Below are 23,115 nucleotides of genomic sequence, written 5' to 3'. Positions count from 1 at the left end.
TGTTGTTGCTTTTGCTTTTGCTTTTTGCTGATTCCAAGGTGAAGGGGTGTTTTTACGTTTATGTTTTATTTTTCGTCCCCTGTTGTCAGGTGGATTGAGACGTGTCTGGATGAGAGATTAGAGAGATTGCAAACGCGTCGTTTCCCGCTCGTTGCTTCTATCAACGAATACAACACACGAGTATGGTGTTCGTTTCCTCTGTCTTTGTCGTCGTTCCTTTCTTCTCTATTTATTCTTTCTCCTTTATGAAATGCTTCCTCAGCCCACTGATAGACTGGCTCTTTTACAAGTCCTGCAGCTTTTGGAAGAAGCCAGAGTGGGACTAGGACAGCTGACAAGGGCCAGCTTCGACAAGCTGCGTTTTTGCAATTCCTCTCCTGACCGAGTGAGAGGTGAGTGAGAGAGAGGTTCTTTTCTCTCTGACAGGCCTTCTCCTCTATGATAAAGAGTCTGGCTATAAAGGAGCCAAAGGCTTATTATATATGATGTTCTCGTGTCGACAGCCTCAGTCGCCTGTGATGGAAGTGGTTAAGAGATGAACCAGGTATATCTTCGACAGGCAGAGTTGTAATGGAGAAGGTGAAGAAAAGAATGAAGCTGGCTGATTGCAAAAGGGATAAGAGGGTTTTGGACGAGACTCGAGTGTTGTGGAGGGAGAAGTGGATTGTTGAGCGTTGGGGGCGAGCAGGCTTGGTTATTGAGGCGGCAGCTCTTAAGTGAGTAGTTAGGTACGTGAGCCAGCATGGAAGGAGGCTCTCTAGGCTAGGGGAATGGGGTTATTTTTGCTTTTCTTCTCTTTTCTTGAACCACGAGGCATATTATGATACGACAGGATACGATTTGCTTCTCTCTTTCTCGCTTTACAGCTTCAGGAACTGACTATTTAGCTACAGCGGTCTCTGGAATCTACTTCAGCCCTGCTAGGGGATTCTTGATATATTGACATCAATATATAGACAGGGATGGGGACTTTCGAGGCGAAATGGCAGCAATGGAAGGGAATAGGACACTAGAGAACATGCACCCGTGCACAACTCGAAACCGCAAGGGGACACATAGAAAACTCCAGAAGAGGAGAGGTTGTCATCTAGCGCGGGCATTGTGAACATATGAGAAGAACAGAACAGAAGAAGAAGTCGTCCGGCCCTCCTCTACTGCAACCCGATTTCAAGTTCCCACAGCCTTCTGCAAGCAAGCATATCCATGCTCCCACCCATGCCAATCCCCTGCGTCCGACTTTTGGCGGCATCGAGTTCGAGCAACAACAAGTCACCATGAAAGTCCATTTGGAGTGTTGCCTAGAGTGGCTTTTTCCTTTTCTTTCCTGGTTTCTTTCTCCCATACTGTCGGGACACGGCAACGGTAGAACCACACCGGAGGGTTAATTCCATTTTTCCTTTTCCGAATACACAGAACAATACCAAATCCAGCCGGGATTCATTCATGTGTCCATTCATGGACTCATTCATTCAGTCAATGCTATGCTTTGCGTTGCATGCCTGGGAACAAGTGAGACGGAAAATGGGGAACTCGGGGACTGTCCCGGGAAGGACACCCAGTTCAGTTGTTTTAGCCGCATTTTTTGGGAAGGGCCTTCTCACCGCCACCCCTCCATCCCCTCCACCCCCCTCCATCGTTTTATGTCTAGCAGTTTATAGTTTGCATAAGTGGTTGGCACCTTGCATGTAAATAGAAGCATGGTGTTTCTGCGAGGGGTAATGTGGGAAAATGAAATGAATAATGAATGGACAGATGGGTTCTTATGGATTGGTACGGCAAGAGGGGGGCAAGCGAACCGGGGCCATGGCACCGGGATTGACCCAGGGTAGCGGGACCGGACCGTACCGGACGCTACGGTACGGTAGGGTAGGTACATTTCTCAGGCTAGAGTTTTGACTGATATTTGGGAAAATGGAGGGCGAGTTGAATTGTTGTTTCTATGGCGAGTTAGTGTGGTGTGGTCAGAATATGGAACAACTTAGAACAATTAGTTACCATTTTATTAGTCCATCGCATAAATAGTTCATAGTGAGGTAGACACATTAACTTAAATAAGTTCTGCCAACAGATCCAGCTACTTGCCGTTAAAGCTCGCCTAAATAAATCAGTTCGGGGAACCGCTCGAGGTAGATGTATGTACTGTACATGTACTATAGTAATAATCATGCAGCGGGTTCGTGGCAGCCGGTGATATTCCTGCTCGGCCTGCAGCCTACATAGTTGTTAGTACCTGTACTGTACGGAGTACATATTTTCCCCTTCCCGGCAATGTGGATTCTGGAAGCGCTCTTCCAAATTCCAGCGGGGACAAAGCTATCCAGCTCAGAGGCTTGGCTGCAGCGGGAAAATATTTTAGCGCAAGGCTGCGGTGGGTAGGGTAGTTAATAATAATGAGTATTATTATTATTATTACAAGCCTCAATCGCTCGCTTACGCTCACTTATTCAGCTTGAAAAACGCGCTGTTTAATCCCTCAGGCGAATGTAATGAGATATGAACAACTGCATGTGACTTGTATAGGTGAATTCCATGTAATCCACAGCTGTTAATATGTTAATAGAGAATAATCATATAGATGAAAAAGATGAATAACACTATAGTAGTGTTATAGAGTAAATGTAGAAGCTCTAAATGAGGTGTAATTAAATGTCAGACAGCTTATATAGAGAATATAGCAATTACAATCAAATAGCAAGCATTTGAAATGTTACAATTTACATCTATCAATTCTTAAAACATTGAAGCAGATAAAATGACTGAATGTAAATAGAGAACTATTAAAAAATCAAAAAAAAACAGCTCAGAAATGATGAAATTATAGCTAATAATAGTGCAGAGCAAGCTCAGCAAGCTCTAGAGACTCAGCAGCTTATGTTGTCTAGACTGGCCGCTGAGACCATGAATTTCATGTTTGGTTTCATTTGGTCTGATCTTATACATTTCTTAATATGAATCTCACTGAAACTAGTTACTAAAAAAACATGCAAAGTGACTATATATCAGATCTTAAAATGAAATCATAACTTGAAAAAAATAAGAAAGTGATCTCATTTAATCTTATTTAGTCTCATTCTTAGTATAAAGTTACTATTTTTAGACATTTTAAGATTTTTTTAGACTATTTTTAATTTTTTAAAAAGTAACACTTTTTGATAATACTTAAATAAGATTTAAAGTCATTTAAAGCAATAAAAATAATTTAAATTGAGAAGTGAAAATCATAATCTTATTTAAAAAATATAATAAGAGTAGACAGTAAGTCTCACTGAGACAGTATAAGACTACTATTTAATGTTAAAACTGTGTAATAAGATCAGTTGAATTGATAATAAGACTATTAAAAAATCTGATTCTGATCTCAGACACAGTTACACAGTCAGTCTAATGTTACCTGTCAATCTGTTTCTATCTCACTCTCAGCAGTCTCAGCAGCCTGCTAACTCATCTGCATCTGCTCTTCAGCAGTCATGCCAGCAGCCTGTCAATGTGTGAATGCCTGAATATAGACTACAGCTGCTGATAGAACAGATTGTTAAGAATAATAGTAAGATTATTATACAGCTATAAGAGATAAAGTTTAAAAGAGATATAGTACTGTATAAAAAGAATTTTAAGTCTCAGCTAAAAAGAATAATAAATATAGAATCAGCACTTGTTCACAGCTATGATATCAAAGTTATCTTATTATACAGCTCATATGAGAAGAGTTATAATCTGTTTATTAAATGTGTTATAATCTTCAGTATGTTGAAGAGAGTCTGTGTAAATTATTATTACAATTTACTAAGTAAATACTGCAGCTTGTAATTTAATAAGTAATGAATTATCTCTACAGTATGTAAATTCATTAGTAAAATATATATATAAAATGTATATACTGATATATAAATAACAGAGAATCAGCAGATTACTGTCTCTGTCAATACAATCACTGCAGAGAAGAATGAGAAGAGAAAGAGAAAGAGAAAGAAATGAGCTATCAGTATAAAGCTAAATTAGATAACTGAGCTGTCTGATTCAGCTAAAAAGAAATAGACAATATTTATAACTCTGAAGAATGAAGAGAAGAATGATGAGATGAGTAATAGTAAGATTATAAAGTTAAAGTTATTACAGCTGTGAATAAAGATGCACTGACTCTGTAAGATAGAGAAAGAGATGAAGTATTTGTATAGAAAGCAGAGTGAGACTATAAGCCTGTTACAGATAACTCAGCTCAGTCAACAGAGTGTCTCTGTAAATATTACAGTATAATTTAGAAGAATGTATAATTACTGAATAATAACACAACTGCTTCTGAACTCACTTATGAATGTAAAGAGGTCATAGCAGCCATCAGTTAATTTAGTATACAGTATATAAGAAGCTAGTGTATGTCTGTAATTATACACTGACTCAAGCAATCTTTGAATCACATCTAATAGCATGTCTAAAAACTGGTGAGAAGTACAGACTTCTTCAGAATGTGATAATTCTATCTATAAAGTAATTCATAGTTATCATGTCAGTGTGATTCTAAAAATATCTCAAAAGATAGTGTATAAAGAGTGATAAGTAAAAGAGTATTTAATTAATACTGTTTTACTTATTAAGGAAAAACTTCACACTCAGATGAATGCCATGTATGAGATATAAATAGATGAGATATGAGAAAGAGAATAAAAGTAGTGAATCAGATTTAAAGAAGTTCACTCTCTACTTAAAAGAAGAATAAAAAGAGAAGATAATTATCACTGAAGTTATATAATAATAACAGAAATCATATAATGATATAGTGATATAATAATAGATATTGTACAATTAATAAGAAATCACTGAAATAAATACCTCTTTTAGTTAATATAAATAACACTCTTCTCTACTATCTGAACTGAAAGATATGCAGAATCTCTCAGAGAATTTACTCAAAATAGTAAGAAAAACAGCTGAAATCACTGAACTGAAATTGAAGCTTCATATATATATGAGAATTCTAAACAAAATCAAGGTCTTGTGTATGCAGTGACAGACTGAGATGAAAGTTAAATAATAATTAACATTCACTGCAGATTAAGTATTCACTATAAAGAGCTTCACTGATGCAATTATTATTATTAATAAGAATAGAGAAAATCAGATTATAGATCTATAGTGAGAAATTGAACATTTATACAGATAGATAATTACACTGAATCTGAAGATCTTATTATAATTATTCATGATCTCTTCAGAAGTGTATACATTATCTAAAACTGCTGTACAGAATGAGAATCTGAATATGAAATATATTAAGCTGAGAGATCTGTCAGAGTTATTAAGCTTTAATAATGACTGAAAAAATGATACTGTAATCAGCTGACTAAGTCAGATTCAATTATATTATTGAATTGAATGTGAACTTATAGACAGACAGTTAACAGAATTTCAACAAGTCTTAAGATCTTGTAGCGTATGCTGCTACGTAGAGTCAGATATAAGAGTAAAAACTTGTCTGATTCTCTAAAAGATGAGTGATGGGCGTCCGCCCCTTATATATACAGTGATTGTTTTATAGAGATTAACTCTTGTAGAAGAAGTAATCGCCTATGAAGAGAAGAACAGAGACTCTGTAGAGAAGAAGCAGACACTCTTATAGAAGAAGTGATCACATATGAAGAGAAGAATGAAAGCTCTGTAGAGAAGAAGTGAAAGCTCTCATAGAAGAAGTGATCACATATAAAGAAAAGAGCAGAGAGAGAAGGTAGAAGTGAAAGCTTCAGAAAACAGCAAGAGATGAAGTGAAAGCTAGAGTTGAATAGAGAATTGACTTGAATAGAGAGCAGAAGCACGTCACAGATCTGCTGTATTTCTACATGAAAAAGTGAAGTTATTGTAAATAACTGATGAAAAGATGAATCTTATAGATCTGAAATAATATTCATTCTTATAAATATAAAATGAGTTTTTTAAATGAATCTTGTACAACTTTGAGAAAGTGAATATATAAAATAAGTGTTATAAATGCTTCACTGAGTATAGATAAGTAAGTAATCTTACATCATACTTTACACACTTCAGCTTATACTATCTTATATTGAATGAAAAGCTTTCAACATCTTTCTATTTACAGATCTTTATTTATAATCTTATATCTGAGTTAAGAGCAGAATGAAAATGCTTAATCTCACAGTCAGACACAGTGAAGAAAGTATATAATATTCTTATTATATAAGAATAAGTAAGTTAACTGTGACAGAAAATACTGCAATTGAGTATACTTTAATGAAGAACAGATAATCAGACTTCTACAATACAAGCTATATATCTGAATATAATAAATCTAGATTTGAATACTATTATTAAAGCACTGAATTCTCTGAAAAAGAAATTCTCTGAGTGAAAATCTTGATATTGCAAGTATTAAGCTTGCTTCAACTACAGATATTAAAATTATAATACAAAAGATTGTATATAGTATACACAGTTAAGAGAAGTAAGAGAGTTAAAAAACTAGCAGAATTAGTAAGCTTGAAGACACTCACTGATATTCTATAAAAAGTCTTCAAAGTGAAAGAGATACTTATGTTAGATAACTCTCTGAATTCTGTAAATATTAAGAGAAAGCAGGCTTCTGAATGAGATATAGATGAGAATGATAAAGTAAATACTTATCTTAATATCTTAAGATCTGAAATATTAATATATAAAGAGCATTTGAATAAGAATTAAGAGATGACTGTAAAAGTATTAACAGATACAGAAGCTTCTATATAATATATTAATAATTATATGATTTGAAGACTGAAAGAGATCTGCTGAGTGAAGAATTCTTAATATATAAGATTATCTGATAACTGATATTTGATATTATCTGCAAGAGTAAGAGTTCTCTTGTACTTCAGAGAATGATCTTGCTATATTTAGACATGAGAGCTGCAGAACATGAAATATAATCTTATTCTCAGACTTAATTAATTTCAAAGATTCAATTCACAGATTCAATGATGTACATGTTATATATAGTTAACTGATAAGAAGAAAACAGTTCATATAATTTTATCAACTGATATGAGAAGAACATTTCACATCTCTGATATAGAAGAGTTAAATCTGCTTATATATTAATAAGTAAAGAGAATAATTTACAAGATCTCATCTGAAAGCATTCTGTATATCATATGAAACTTAGAAGTGAAGAAAACTAAGATAAAGAATATATAAAGGAATAAATATATGAAGAAGCTTCTGAAGAAGTATGAAAAGATTTTCTAAACAGATCTTTCACTGAAATTACTGCTGAAACAAGAATTTGTATATAAGATTGATATAAGAGATGTGAAATCAGTCAATCAGAATGCATATTCTCTGTCATAAATACATCTTAAAGAACAGAAGTATCAGATCACAGACATTCTAGAATATGATCTCATATAACTCTTATCAAGTATATAAGGCTTTTCAGTTCTATTTATGAAAAAGGTAAGTGAGAAGTGATGAATGTGTATTGATTATTAAGCACTTAATAAGCTTATAATCAAGAATGAATATTCACTGTCATAGATTTAACAACAGTTAAATATAGTTGAAAACACTTAATATCTATTAAAGATTAATCTTCTCTCAGAATACTGATAGATCTGTGTAAATGAACTGTTAATCTCACAAACTGTATTTAATATATAATAAGAGAAGTTCAAATTTCTGATAATATTATTCAGTTTGACAAATGTGTCTGCTATCTTTCAAATAATGATGAATATAATTCTTTATAAATAGAATGAAATCTTATATCTTATATATCTTGATAATATTCTAGTCTTCTCAAACTCATATAATAAATATCTGAAGTATCTTGATAAAGTGCTTATAACTCTGACAGAGTATAAGCTCTATATTAAATTAGCAAAGTATATATTTGAAATAAAAGAGCTAAAGTTTGTAGAATATATAGTGAGTGATGACTGTATACATCTTATTTCAGAGAAATTGAATATCATAGTAAATTAACTGTGACTGAGAAATATATATTATGTATAATAGTTTCTTAACTTGATCTTATATTACTGCAGATTTATCAAGAATTTCACATGAATATCTGTATCACTCTTAGATCTCTTAAGAGAAATAGATACAAATCTGTAAAAGAAGAAGTTTTATTCAATTATCTGAAATATTATATGTAAGAAGGCTTTTCTCACACTGAGAGAATGTATAATAATATTCTCAGTGCTTATTCAATCAGATTGTGATAAATCTTTCTACATTAAGACAGATATATCTGAATAAGCTATTGAAGATACTCTTCTACAGATGAGTAAGAATGACAAGCTGCATTTAATGATATATGATAATAGAAAACTATTAAGTACTGAGCTCAATTACTCAGTGTATGAAAAGAAATTACTAGTGATCAAGCACATACTGATATTATAAGATAGATATATTAATAATAAGTATACAATAACAGTGATCACAGATTATAAAAGTCTTGTCTATCTACAATTGATAATGAAATCTTTTAAACACTTAGTATGTTGAATCTCAGAGTTCTAAGTATATAATCTTAATATCAAATACTGAAAGAAGTTGAATACTGTGATATTTAATGCAATCAGTTACAGATCTGATTTCATGAATAAGAGTTCTGTGAATCAGATACAAGAGAAGTTTGTATTAAATATACTGAGAAAATGTAAGAAATCAGAATGAGTAAATACAATAATCTCTCACTTAAAGAATGATAAGATGTTGAATGATAAGTATCTTATAAAAGTAATAGAAGAGATGCTTCTAAACTTCAAGCTGAGAAAATTGAAAAATGATATTATACTTTATCATGATCTAGAATATGCAGAAGCTCTCTATCTAGAACATTTATTTAAATATAACTTGATAACTTGTATATACAAGAAATTCAGTCACTTAGAAAGTTCTGAACTCATGAGAATACTCAAATCAAGAGTGTACTGATCAAGCATGACTGAGAATATTCAGATATATACTTACAAGTGTCTGAATTATCAGGTTGTGAAAGAATCTAAGAAAGAGTTAGAATATAAGAAAGTATAATATCAGATAAAATATATAATACAACTATTTAAATAATGAGAAGTGAATCTTATAGACATATTATCATGAATATCAAATGAAAATTGTTGAATAATCACTGCTATTGACTACACTACTGACTGATCAGTTATGAAAGCAGTTTCAGAGATGATAGAGAAGATAGTGATAAAGTTTCTACACAATGAGATTTATATTAACTATAGAATACTGTGTGAGATTCTAACTGATAATAATATAAATCTTGTAGAAGAAGTGATGAGGCATTTTATAAGCCAGTTACAGATAAGAGATTGTAGAACAATATTATATTATTCACAGATAAATAAAAAGATGAAATACTTGAATGAAATTCTGAGTAATATACTGATAAAATATCTAGTGAGCAAGTCTATGAGATTATAAGATGAATATCTCAGTCAGATGCTATTAGTCACATGAATTCAGCAGTATACAGTCTTCAAGTATTCATCATTCTACCTGTTGTATGAATTGCATCCGCGCATCCCAGAGAATGCTTTGAAAAAGATGAGAAAGAAAACAGTGATTGCAGATACAGCAGAAACAACAGTTACAGACACAGCAGTTACAAACATAGAATCAAGATTGAAAGAGATCAGTCACACACATGCAAAAGCTAACAAGTTACTTCTGAACTGAGCAATTCAATTGAAAAGAATATGAGACTCACTAGTTAAGAAATTAAGTCTTAAGATAAGAATATGAGTTCTTATATATAATAAAAGTTCTGAGAAGTTTCAATCTAGATGATTTGAGCTATATAAAATACTCAAATCACATTCTCTGAGAATATACACATTGAAAGAATCAGAGGAACAGATCTTATACAACTTAATAAATAATTCATATCTTATAAAAGTAAAGATATAAGATCTGAGCAGATTATAGTTATCTACAGCACTATTATCAGTATTGAAAAAGAAGAGACTTATAATTGAAAAGTGTCACAAAGTAAGAGAAATCATAGATGCTTATGAATCAGATAATCTTACTTATTTCAATCTTTTCATAATTATAAGAAAAGAATGAGAAGAAATAAAGAAATTAGATAAATATCATACTTTAATAAGTGATGAGACTGTAGTCAGTTATATGATAACACATCACAGATAGTAAATGCAATGTGATAAAGAGCAGTCTCAGAGCAGCAGACTTGTATATAAGTCAGATTGCAGAAGAAAAAGAAATTCAGAGTTGAATTTAACTATTTATATTAGTTTAATCACAGAGATAACAGAGAATGAATCATCTGAAACATCTGCAGATATGTGATATCAAGTCATCTCAATCTCTGAGAATACTCAGAGATCAGATAAGATTAGTTTTAATAAGTTATTTACTATAGTAATCTAAGCAGGTGAAGAGAGACAGTATAATGTGTAAGACAGAATTATAAAAGATAAAAGCTGCTGAATCTAGTCACTGAACACTGTACTATATAGAGATTATGTAAGAGTAGTGACTAGCAGACAAAAAAAAAGTATAAGAAAAGAGAAGAGATAATGAATTAGTTATCAACTATAAGAGTCAGCTGTAAAAGACAAATGTTATTATACACACTTCATTCATTTTTATATGTCATATATTTAATCTATTTCCAACATCACATCACTCAAAAAACATTAAAAATAAAGAAAATCTCAAAACTCAAGATCTGCAAGAGATTCAAGAGCTGTAAGCCACTCTTATAATAACACTGTACATGTCTCTGATTTCTCTATCACTCTGTGTATGATATTAATGTCATTTATCACAAGATTGACTGAAATGCCAATATAGAAATATGTATGCACGTGAGTAGAAAAATTGAAGAAGAGTACAAAATCTGCAGAATCAGAAGTCAAGATAGAAAGAACAGAGATAGAAGAAATGAAAGAAGAAGAAGATGCAGAATTAGATAAATAACAGCAGAAGTTACTCAGAGCTGAACACTTATAATTCAGTATATATTAGACTAGCCGCTGAGATTATGAATTTCATATTTGATCTCATTTGATCTGGTCTCATACATTTCTTGACATGAATCTCGCTGAGACTAGTCATTAAAAAAACATGCAAAGTGACTATATATGAGATCTTAAAATGAAACCATGACTTGAAAAAAATGAGAAAGTGATCTCATTTGATTTCATTTAGTCTCATTCTTGACATAAAGTGACTATTTTTAGACATTTTAAGGTTTTTTTTAGACTATTTTTAATTTTTTAAAAAGTAACACTTTTTGATAACACTCAAATGAGATTTAAAGTTATTTAAAGTAATAAAAATAATTTAAATTGAGAAGTGAAAATCATGATCTCATTTAAAAAATGTGATAAGAGTAGACAGTAAGTCTCACTGAGACAGTATGAAACTACTATCTAATGTTAAAACTGTGTAATGAAATCAGTTGAATTGATAATAAAACTATTAAAAAATCTGATCCTGGTCTCAGACACAGTTACATAGTCAGTCTAGTATATGCACAATCTTCTCTGCAGAGAAGAGAGAGAAAGTAATGAGAGAAGCTTAAGAATAGAAGAGAGTAGTCTTAGCAGTGTTATTATCTTCAATTAAAATAATCTCTGACACTGAAGTAACTAAGAACTATTATTAGTGTACAAAACTGTAAAAGCAGGAGTAATAATTACTGAATGAATATTCACTGATCTTAGAATTATACATGCAATTACAACACACACAAGGCTTCTCAGAAAGAGAGAGAGAGACACAGAGAAATGCAGAAAGCAGAATACAGTATGTGAACAGCTTATTCTCATAATAACATCTCAGACAAGGTGTACAAGTCTCATGTCTATAAGTGTAAAAGAGTACAATATTCATGTTTCTGTTTCTGAAAACATGAATATTCTTCATCTGCATTACAAAGTCAGATAATAAATACTAGAGAATAAACTGATACAGATTGATTATTTCAAAGATATTCATCAGAGTGAATATATCTGTAATATTGAATTTAACAGTTATAAAAAGTTTCTTGATATCTGTGAATGTTATGACTTTATATACAATAAAACTTATAATGATTTTCTCTAAGAACAGAAAAATCAGTGTTAGAAAGAAAAGATGAAAAAAGAAAAGACTTACAATCTCAACACTGTTAAAGAAGAAAGTGATTCTCTGATATAAATGAATAATTATCTCATTATAAATATTTAAAATAAATGTAATAATCAGTATCTGCAACTGAGCTTCAGATAGTTATGTTATATACAGTCTTCATATAATAAATCATTTTCAAGGTCAGTAAGAAGAACAGAAGTGTACACACTGAGAAACATAATTCATTAAGTCTACACAATATCTCCTTGAAATGAGAAGAGCTGATAATGAAAGTAGAGACAGTAGAAGCAGAGAGAGCAGAAGTAGCAGAAGTGAGAATCACAGAAATAGAAGTAGCAGAAGTGAGAGAATCAGAAACAGAGATAAGAATAGAAGATTGAGAGAAAGTGACAGAGAAAGAAACAGCAGTAGAAGAAGTAGAGAAGAATGAAGAAGACTCAGTCATATATAACACAGATAATTTCTTTATTATCACATTCTTTAAGTTCTTGATCAATGATTCAATATTGAGTTCACTATAGACTGACCGTGTGACCGTGTCTGAGACCAGGACCAGATTTTTTGATAGTCTCATTATCAATTCGACTGATCCCATTACACAGTTTTAACATTAGATAGTAGTCTCATACTGTTTCAGTGAGACTTACTGTCTACTCTTGTCACATTTTCCAAATGAGACCATGATTTCCACTTCACAATTTAAATTATTTTTATTACTTTAAATGACTTTAAATCTCATTTGAGTGTTATCAAAAAGTGTTACTTTTTAAAAAATTAAAAATAGTCTAAAAAAAACCTTAAAATGTCTAAAAATAGTAACTTTATGTCAAGAATGAGACTAAATGAGATCAAATGAAATCACTTTCTCATTTTTTTCAAGTCATGGTTTCATTTTAAGATCTGATATATAGTCACTTTACATGTTTTTTTCATAGCCAGTCTCAGCCGGATTCATGCCAAGAAATGTATGAGACCAGATCAAATGAGACCAAATGTGAAATTCATGATCCCGGCGGCCAGTCTAGTTCACTATCATCAGCAGACACAGATCTGTCAATATATAAAGATTCTATATAAATAAAAACAAATATATCAGCATCTACATTCATGTAAAATCATGTCAGAAGATATGATCAGAAGTCACTGAGAAGAAAAATAGTCAAGAATATATAAGAAGATGAAGAAGATGTGTTATTCATAGTAGTATATTCTGATAATCATTAGAAGATAAACAAGTTCTGATCATATTTCATAACATATTACACTTACTGCTAATAAACTGCTCAGTATAAGCACTATAAGAACACTTGTTATGAAAATGAGAGATTATTATCAGAAACATATACAATGTGATAGATGAATAATAGATAGAAGATGTTAAACAGAAGAAGAAGCAGAAATCTTGAATAAGATAATAATGTTCAATGATGATGATGATAAAGAAGATAATTAAAGAATGAGAAAAGTTAGTAAATAAGTGATATAATAGAGTGAAAGTTTCTTTGTAAGAGTGTACACAGAATACTAGCTGAATCAGAGATAAATCACATAATTATGAACACTAGTGACATGCTAATTCACATGAAGCTAGAGTGTATATCATGATCACATGAGTATAACTAAATCTGATGAGAGAGAATGTAATTCAGAAGAATGTATAACTGCTGAATAATAACACAGCTACTTCTGAACTTGCTTACAAATGTAAAGAGGTCATAGCAGTCATCAATTAATTTAGTGTACAGTATATAAGAAGTCAGCATACGCCTGTAATTATACACTGACTTAAGCAATCTTTGAATCACAACAGCTCTGATTAAAAATTCAAAAAATAGAAAATGACATGAACAGACTGTATAAGTCTGATGAAGTATTATTACTTCTTTCTTTTTTTTTAATAGTTAGTGTCAATTTGAAATGACAGTTTTTTACATATTCAAAGATCTCTATTTTAACATCTGAAAATAATATTCTGTAGACAATGAAGAAAAAACAGCAGTAGTAGAAGAATTAATTAAGAAACTGTAGAATTTCTGAATATATCTCATTTAATATATGTTTCTCATCATTCTTATTCAGCAGAACAGTCAACTGACTGATATCTGTAGTTTGAGAAAGTATAATATACAGCTGATCATGTGAGAATACAGAGTTTCTGAGATTAATGTTAATAGTAGAAAGAGACTGCTTCTGAGACTTGTTAATTATTATTACAAAGCATGAATGAACTGAAAACTGATGATGAGTTATATCAAATGAAATCTTAATAGATCAAGTATATAGATTGATCTGTAGCAGTATATAAACTGAATTCTTATACATACTGAATATAATCTTCATCTCAAGTAAATGAGTTATCATTCACTGTATAATCATTCTTATGTCATTGCAGAGCTCTTCAGACAGTCAGAGATTATACAGAAGTATAACAGAAGTGCTCACTTTCAATCTTAATACAGATAATGACAGAACTGAACAGTTAATAACAGTTAAATATTTGCAGAAGAACTTCTCACAGCTCAGAGTCAGATTATCTGTATAAGCTATATTTGCAGTATAGAATGTATGAATGTTCTCTGATATAACTGTTATAATCTGTTCATTAATGTGAAATGTATTCTGATTTAATACAGTGAGAATAATATAGCTTTTGAAGTAATCAGAGTGAACTGCTGCAGTTCTAAATTCAGCTGTAGAACACATTCTCTCACACAGCATACTAATGTTAGTAACTTAATGAATATATGATGAAAGATCAATACAGTCAATGCAGTTCAGATTATATAATATTTGATTAAGTTAATTTATAAATATCACATTGTCATTATTCACAGTGAGTCTTATATTTCTTATCAAGTGCAGTACAGTTAATCACTGCTATATATATAAATACTGCAGACAAGCTGTAATAACTGCAGCATGACTATTACATAACATAATAGACAGAGTCTGTATAAAATCACTATTAAATATAACAGAGATATCATTAAAAAGCTTATCTGATAAATGTAAATCTTGAAGAAGATAATTAACAATCTTCATATAATAGTGATACTGTATGAGAGTCTTATCTTAAATAATTAAATTCACAGTCTGCAGCAGATGACTCAGTTCACTGTGAATAGTTATCTTTGACATGAAATCTGCATTTAATTCAAGTAAGATGATAAAACATGAGTGAGCTGTTCTATTATATGACAAAAGAACAGCTGCAATGTCAGAGAAAGTTATATAAAGAACTGTTTTTTCACCTGTATATAGACAGCTATAGAGAGCTCTGTAAAGAAATGTTTTATCAGTGCTATCTAAACTCTGTATAAAATAGTGAGATGACTGTAATTCTATTACAGCCAGAATTGAATTATATGCATGATATTAATTATTATTCAACTGTGTCTGCAGAGTATCTGCAGTGATGATTTTCTCTATAAGATTGTAGTTCTACTTCTTAAAAAGTAGCTGATTTTCAATAAGATTATCTCATACAGAGCTGTATGCAGACAGGTTGAAGTCTGTAAGAGTCTTATCAAACTTATACAGAAGCTGCTGAATAAGAAACAGACTATAGTTATAATATAAATCTTCTGAAGAAGTATTGTTAATACAGTCTGAATTTATCTGATACAGTTAATATGAAAGATTATTACAGAGAGTATAATGAAAATGTACTCAGAGAGCAGATGAATCTGTAATATTCTCATGAATTAATACAGTGATGAATACTGATCACATGTGATAAGCAGTTGTAAATACAACAGCAGATTCAAATGTAATAATTCACTTATTATTATTATACAGAAGATTAAGTATCTGGCATGCTATACAGAATGTAGAGTAGCAAACATCATACACTGTTCACAGAGTCTCAAAGCTTGAGAGACTATGTATATTAATAAGAAGAAGCTGTAAAAAGAACATCTTATTATTATATGAACTGAGATGAGACAGGTAATTAACTGATCTTCTCTTCACACAGTTCTTTCATCTCTGATTATGTTTGTTTCAAACAAAATGATAGAGAAATTCTTGATAGAGATACTGAGTATTTAGATATAAACAGTTTTAGATAAAGAATATTATGAACTTAGATATATTATTTATCAAATGATTGATTATATATTCATAATCTTTATATTCAGATTCAGAGAAGTAAATTATCTGATAATCTGATAGATGAATAGATAATATCTCAACAGATGAAAACTTCTGATATATACAGAATATGAATATATATTATATAGTCTCAGTTGAGCTGATATAATGCCTGTGTAGTTGAATATTAATCTCATTATTAAAGTCAATGATATAGAGAATAGTGCAGTTCAGACTCTTATAGATGTATTTATTAATATATTTAATAACTTCAACAGAGGCACAGATCTCAATATTTATATAAGCTTTATATATATGAATAAGATAGAAATTGTATGAAATAACTCATTAATTATCAATTACAATCTCACTATTATTAATAGTACATTTGAAAGAGATAGATAAATCATGCTACTATCTATACAGAGAATAGTCATTCTCTTCAACAGCTGTAGCACTCTGAAAAGCTTTGAGAAAATATTTTATACATCTATCATTCTTATAACAGAGGCTCATTCTGTCAGCATTATATAAATTATGAATTATAAATTTATAAATCAATTCATTTAATCTGTTTATATTCTCAGTAGTGCTTAACAGCTCTGCAGATATAATTTCATTAATTATCTCAGATTATAAAAACTACTCAGAGTTCTCTAGTCAGATTAACAGATGTATATAAAACAGTTCATGTTTTTAATATTTAATTATTCATACTCTGATTAATATTGATCTGAACAGCTGTCTGAATTTGAAAATATTAAGAAAATGAAAAATCTTTATTATAAAAATATATATAATTAAATCTGAACAGTTCACTGCAGTCTGATCAGAGAGTAACTTATAGATAATCTTCTTTCACTCAGAGTTAGTTATAAATATAATGAAAAGAGTTGAGCATTTGTAGTTGAAGATAATTATCATAGAATTCTGAAACAGTTTATATATAAAATATTCACTGTCTGTATGAGAAGTAGATAATATTACACAGTGACTAAGCTGCTCATAGTCTGTATTATCTGTTTGTATAGTATTATACAGATCACTATATTAATCTATATAAATTTCTGATTAATAAGTATGAACTCAGTTCAGCTGCTATTTATTAATATTTATATAGATATTAATTAAATACTGCTGAAATAGATATCTGACTTAGAAAAGAGAAGTATTAACATCATCTTATTAAAAAAGATTATATATATACTATATACACAGAGTCAGGTTACAGCTGTTATACTCATCTTCATTCTCAACAGTATTATTAATATTATCATCATCAGAGCTATTACAGACAGGTAAGAGATGTATAAGCATGTTTATATTAATATATCAGCTGTGATCTTCTGAAGAAAAAAGTAGAATATAATGTAGTGAAAGATATAATAAACTGTAAGAGTTAATATATATAAGACTCAAGTCAGCATCAGATTATTATAGTATTAGAAGAATAATACAGAGATGACAGATACTGTTAGAAGTATTCTATATAATAACTATAATTTCTGAGATAGTAGATAGATTTTTATGATAGTAATCATTATCTATCTTCAGCTGTATAATAGAATTTAAACTGATATACATAGTAGAACTGTTCTGTAATATCTCTTATATAGACTGATAAAGCTGAATAAAAGAATTAATCTTAGAAATATTAGCAGTTAACAATATAATAGAAGAATATGAAAAAGTAAATAAATGAATAGTAAGTAATATAATATGAATATAATTAAATATACTAGAATATATAACAGAGTTTATATTATTTATAATACTCATACTAATCTGTAGATCATGAATTTATATTTGTATAAAATAAATATTATTATCTGACTCAGACTCTAATAATTCTTACAGATAATAGAGTTTTCTCTGTATTTAAAATAGTATCAGACTGCTAGTAGTCAGATAACTCAAATATGAATTCTACTTATACTTAAAAGATATAAATGTCAGAACAGATTTGTAGTTCTGAATATACTTATAAAAATACTTTATATCAGCTGTATTATTATTAAATAGCTTATATAACTCTGATAAGAGTTCTCTAATAGATAATAGTCTTATAGCATCTTTTACACAGTATATGAAAAACACTGAGAAAGTCTTTGATAATCTGTGTATATATTCATTAATTTAATACTTAGCTCTGTAGACAGAGTAGTAGATATTTATTCAGTTAAAATTAAGTAATTGATAATAATAGATATAGAAGTGAAAGGTGTAGAGAATAGATTAGTAGCTGTGAGTAATTGAAGAATTAATAGCTAGTTCAGAGATAGTTAAGCTAGTTTAAGTGTTAAGATTATTAAGAGTCAGCTGCTTCAGTGAATCTGTATTTATATAATTAACAGACTCATCTGCTGCAGCAACTGCTATAATAGCTATTAAATAACAGTATTTAATATCACAGATATATTCATGATTGAGAGTCTGACAGTTATTACAGTTCTTGAAGATATGATTAATAGTGTAAAATAGATGAGATGAATAATCTTCACAGTATATATCACAGTGTAACAGCTTAACTTGCTGTGAGTTAAGTATAAAAGTAACTACATTTCTCAATGATAGATAAGAGATTTGAACTGAATATAACTGATATGTATAATATTGAGCTTAACAGTATGTAGAGCATGTACAGAATAATGTATTAAATTAAGACTGTTTAAACATGCTGAGAGAATGAGAATTCTTATATATTAAGTAGCAGTGCATGAAATGAGTATATTAATAAATATATAGATTGAAATGAATGTAGAGAAGAGTATAAAGAATGTAAATACAGTAGAGAATGTCTGTAAAGAAAAGAATGAAGATTAATATCAGAGCTGTACAGACTGCAGAGCTGGCTATTCAGATGAATTCATTTTAATGAGATATATGTGATATTATGTAAGGTCACATTACAGGGCATTTTACTCAGAAAAGTTGGTTTTTCTATAATATATAGAGAGATATATAGAGAGATTATTCTTTCATTATACTTATATACAAGTGAAGCTTATGATGAGTTCTTATGTGATGTTAAATACAGGCCAAGTGTTGATTATACAGAAGGAAATAATAATGAGTAGTTACTGAGAGTTACTGAGTAGTTAACTTATTAACTAGTAACTAACTAAATAATGTATGTCACCAGTTGCATGTAACTAGCTTATAGATATAGTTAGTTGAGAATAATGAATTCACCTCACAAGCTCTCATTTGTAACTAACTAGCTAAATAGTTAACTTACATGATAGTGAAGATGTCTTCAGGTCAAGAACCTCTGTGAAAGAGATGCAGGCACACAATGTTTATTCAGACTCATTAGAAGCAACACAAACTTCAATGAAAAATGTTAATGAAGTAATGGAATATTCATTCTTCAACACATCACTGTACTGTACTGTGCTCCCTGATAGGTGCAGTGTTCTCTCACACTCTCTTGAGATCAAATGCTTGGCAGCAAGGGAAACTCCCTTGCATGGAATGCTCCTCTTTTTTTTGGCCTTTTGGAGTCTTGTTGCTTGATATATGAATTTTTTATCACCGACACTGGAGATGCTGGCGAGATTAAGGCCAGCGACATTTCAGCCCCTTTACCTCCAGGCTCGGTCGCTACTCTTTTCTATGTATCTTGCACCAGTTCCCACCACCCAAGCCATTTTTTGCAGTCTTTCCTTCGTTAAACACCAATCCACGATGAGCGAAGTGGCCGCGAATCTGCCGTGACCTAGACGAGAGTTTTTCTCCTATAGTTGTGGCCGCTACCTCTACAACGAGAAACTTCGACTTGCTGAATGATATGTCGAGTTCAAATATTGAGGCCCTTAAGAAGGTCACTGCTCAAAGTGTACACCGGGAAAGAGTTGTCCATATGAAGAAACTTGCTGACGATGGCTTCAACAGGGTGCTGCTTCTTACCATGGATTGGTGGCCTTGAGGTCATCGTCAAGATCCCATACTCTATCGCAGTTCCAAAAAGACTCGCGACGGAGAGTGAAGTTGCACTGTGGGGTGGACTTTTTACGCTCAAAGGGGATACCCGTTCCACGAGTTTATGCCTTGGTCCTCCCACGTAGAAAACGAAGTGGGAAGTGAATATATCGTTATGGAGAAGGCTGCTGGGAATCCTTTGGGGGAACGCTAGTTCGGTGTTACGGCCAAAGAACAAGCCCGTTTGGTTACCAGCTAGTTACGTGGAGATTGAGTGCAAGCTGTTTTCATTCCCTTTCGGTTCCTACGAGAGTATTTACTACAAGACAGCCTTCCCCAGAATCTCCAGACGGATCTCTACGCAGCTGGAGTCGAAGATAAGGATGGAAACGCTCGCCGATTTTGCATTGGCCCCACCGCTGAATATATGTTTTGGCGTGGAAAGCGTGCACAACTTGAGTTAAATAGGGGCCCTTGTGAGCCTCTTCTTTGTTCGGATGCGGTATTAACATATGTACTAACCAATGATTTTGTACAGGGAGAAATCATCGCGATTATCTCTATTCCATCGGTTGGAAGGAGAGGGAATGGACTAGCAATATGGAAAACCTCAGACCAACGATTTTCCCCAGAATACTATGCTCGAAGGAGAAGTCGCACCTGCGATATACGTGGATTTGCTAGACAAGTATCTTTCTATTTGTCCATACCTCTTGCCGGGGGACCATGCGCATTCCATGAATCAGCCCACGATGCGCCATCCAGGTGAGTGCGATTCAACACTTCTTTCTGCGCATCCAGGCTAACCGACAAACTAGATCTCAACCCGACAAATATCTATGTCTCTGACTCGTGCGAAGTGTCATGTATAATCGATTGGCAACACACTACCATCCTCCCTTTGTTGCTAGCCGCAGGGAATCCGCCACTATTCGAAACCCAGACTCAGAACCTCCCAAAGATTACACTAAACCCACCCTGTCGGAGGATTATGGATCATTGGGCCGGAGGAGAAATCTCAAGCTGACGAGCTGTACCGACGGCAAATGCTGTTCTACTTGTATATGATTTTCAACGCAAAGGACAACAAACCTCATTTTAACGCTCTGAGCTATCCAATGCTCATGCTCACCCAACATCTTCTGGATAGGCCTGGCCGACCTTGGAGCGGTAACGTCGTTACCCTCAAAGGTGCCTTGCTCAGGGTGATCAATAGCTGGGATACTCTCATGTCGACTAGGCTACAGAAAGCTCCCTGCCCTGTCCGCTTTGACCCGGATAATGAGAAGGATTTTTATCAATTCGAAGAGAACTGGTTCAAGTCTAATCTCCTCGTGGAGCACTGGCGTTCGCTTTTGGACGACGTTGGCCAAGATGGATGGGTAAGAAATGAGTCGTTTGAGAGAGTTGTGGAGGTCAATAAACAGTTGAAGAAACATTGGATCGACAAGGGTGAGGATGAAGAGGATGTCCTGTGTGTTGAACATTTCTGGCCATTCCAGGACCACGAAGAGACCGATTAGAGGGGGGGTTACTAATAAAGTACGGTTTGGCACGGCATTGGGGCTGTCTTCAATCTTTTTCTCCTGTACTCTTCTATCATCCCTGTTTCTTTTCTCTCTTCCCTCACTATAAACTATATTTCCCTACTTGATTGATAGATTTCCAGCAAAGTCTTTAAGTTCATGGGCAATTATTCTCCCCACTAGATTGATGGTTGGAGAGTATCACCTATCCTACACCCTATTAGTTGGTCGAAGTGTTAAATATTATAGACATCTCAGTGTCCCATCTTAAATCTCTACGCACACAAGGCATATATACGTGCGGACATACATCTAATTATTGAATTTGAATTTTGAACCCCGAATTGCTGTAATGATCTATTGCATTCTGCGAACAAGAGAGCAGCTTATAAACAGTGACATGATCCATAGTGGTCGGGAGTGTGGCGAGGCATATGGCACTAGGACTTGCGGGAGGAGAGGTTTCCGCCTGCAAGCCTAAGTCCTTCAGTAGCCTGCGACCTTGCCAGTGGAAGAAACATATCTAGAGGCGCATGGATAAATTTTCACATTGCCGTTGCCGGATACCGGAGAAGTTGTTGGTTTGCGGAAGTTGAATTTCTTAAGTTGGTTCAAACCAGGGCCAATCACACTAACCGAAAAAGGATTAGATTCTGCCCTTCCTGCATTTCCATCCTCATCGGCGTCAAAGAGAAAGAAAGAAGTCTTGAACAGTTCAATTGAAATCCAATTCAACCCGCGACATCTCAGCCAACGCTACCTACCTCCTCTCCCCCCCCTTCCTTTCTCCCCAGTCCCACCGAAAAAAACCACCCACAACCAAAAAAAGCCATGGCTTTTGCGTGGAAGGCCGCCGGGCTCACGTACGTTTTGACTCTCACTCAATCTACCTGTTTCCGTTCCATCCCGCAAATCAAAATCATTCATGCCCCAACATGTTTCTACCACCCGCAGCATGGGGAAATATGCTAACAGCATATCCAATTGATTAACCAACACACAGCTACAACCGCTACCTCGCTGTTGCCGCCCGTGCCGTCCGTCGATCTCTCAAGGAAGAGCCCCGCCTCCAGGCCGAGCGACGTGGTCAGATGGATTTGAAGTTTGCGAAGTGGGAGGTGAGTGTTTGCTGTCTATATTGGGGGGGTGGGGGGTGGGGTTTCGGGATGGGGTGCTTGGGGAACGGTTGAAGACAGAGAGAATTGAGATATGATAGTGGCTTGGGTGAACGGATGATGGATTTGCTAATTGTTTATCTGTTTTAGGATGGCAAACAAGGCGAAGTGAAGAATCTTGCCGCAGCGCAGGTAGAGACTGCGGCTGCTGCGGCTGCGGCTGCGGCGTCGAAATAGACTGTTCTTATTCCTCCTTGGTGATGGATGGATCGATCGATGGACATGGGATGGGGTATATCATGGGGTTAAATACGACGATGAGGTGATGACGGTGGAGGTTGATAGAATTGCTA

The 23,115-nt window shown here is 32.9% G+C and overlaps 2 protein-coding genes across 2 annotated transcripts; both read left to right on the top strand.

Annotated features, from left to right (window-relative positions):
- Window positions 1–19,990: 19,990 nt before the first annotated feature.
- BDBG_05863 (phosphotransferase enzyme family protein) lies at window positions 19,991–21,644 on the top strand (the record flags this gene model as incomplete). Its single annotated transcript, XM_002623643.2, has 5 exons — window positions 19,991–20,038; window positions 20,095–20,282; window positions 20,452–20,623; window positions 20,754–20,886; window positions 21,109–21,644. The coding sequence occupies 5 exons, from the start codon at window positions 19,991–19,993 to the stop codon at window positions 21,642–21,644; spliced, it is 1,077 nt and encodes a 358-aa protein (XP_002623689.1).
- Window positions 21,645–22,478: 834 nt separating this feature from the next.
- BDBG_05862 (F-type H+-transporting ATPase subunit epsilon) lies at window positions 22,479–22,999 on the top strand (the record flags this gene model as incomplete). The annotated part of the gene is made up of 3 exons (XM_002623642.2): window positions 22,479–22,510; window positions 22,651–22,765; window positions 22,913–22,999. 3 exons carry the CDS (start codon window positions 22,479–22,481, stop codon window positions 22,997–22,999), a joined length of 234 nt encoding a protein of 77 aa, XP_002623688.1.
- Window positions 23,000–23,115: the final 116 nt, after the last annotated feature.

The sequence above is a fragment of the Blastomyces gilchristii genome (genome assembly GCF_000003855.2).
Source record: "Blastomyces gilchristii SLH14081 genomic scaffold supercont1.12, whole genome shotgun sequence".
Classification (NCBI taxonomy): Eukaryota; Fungi; Ascomycota; class Eurotiomycetes; order Onygenales; family Ajellomycetaceae; genus Blastomyces; species Blastomyces gilchristii.
Note: the sequence above shows the minus strand (reverse complement) of the source record. Positions and strands in the feature narration are given on the sequence as shown.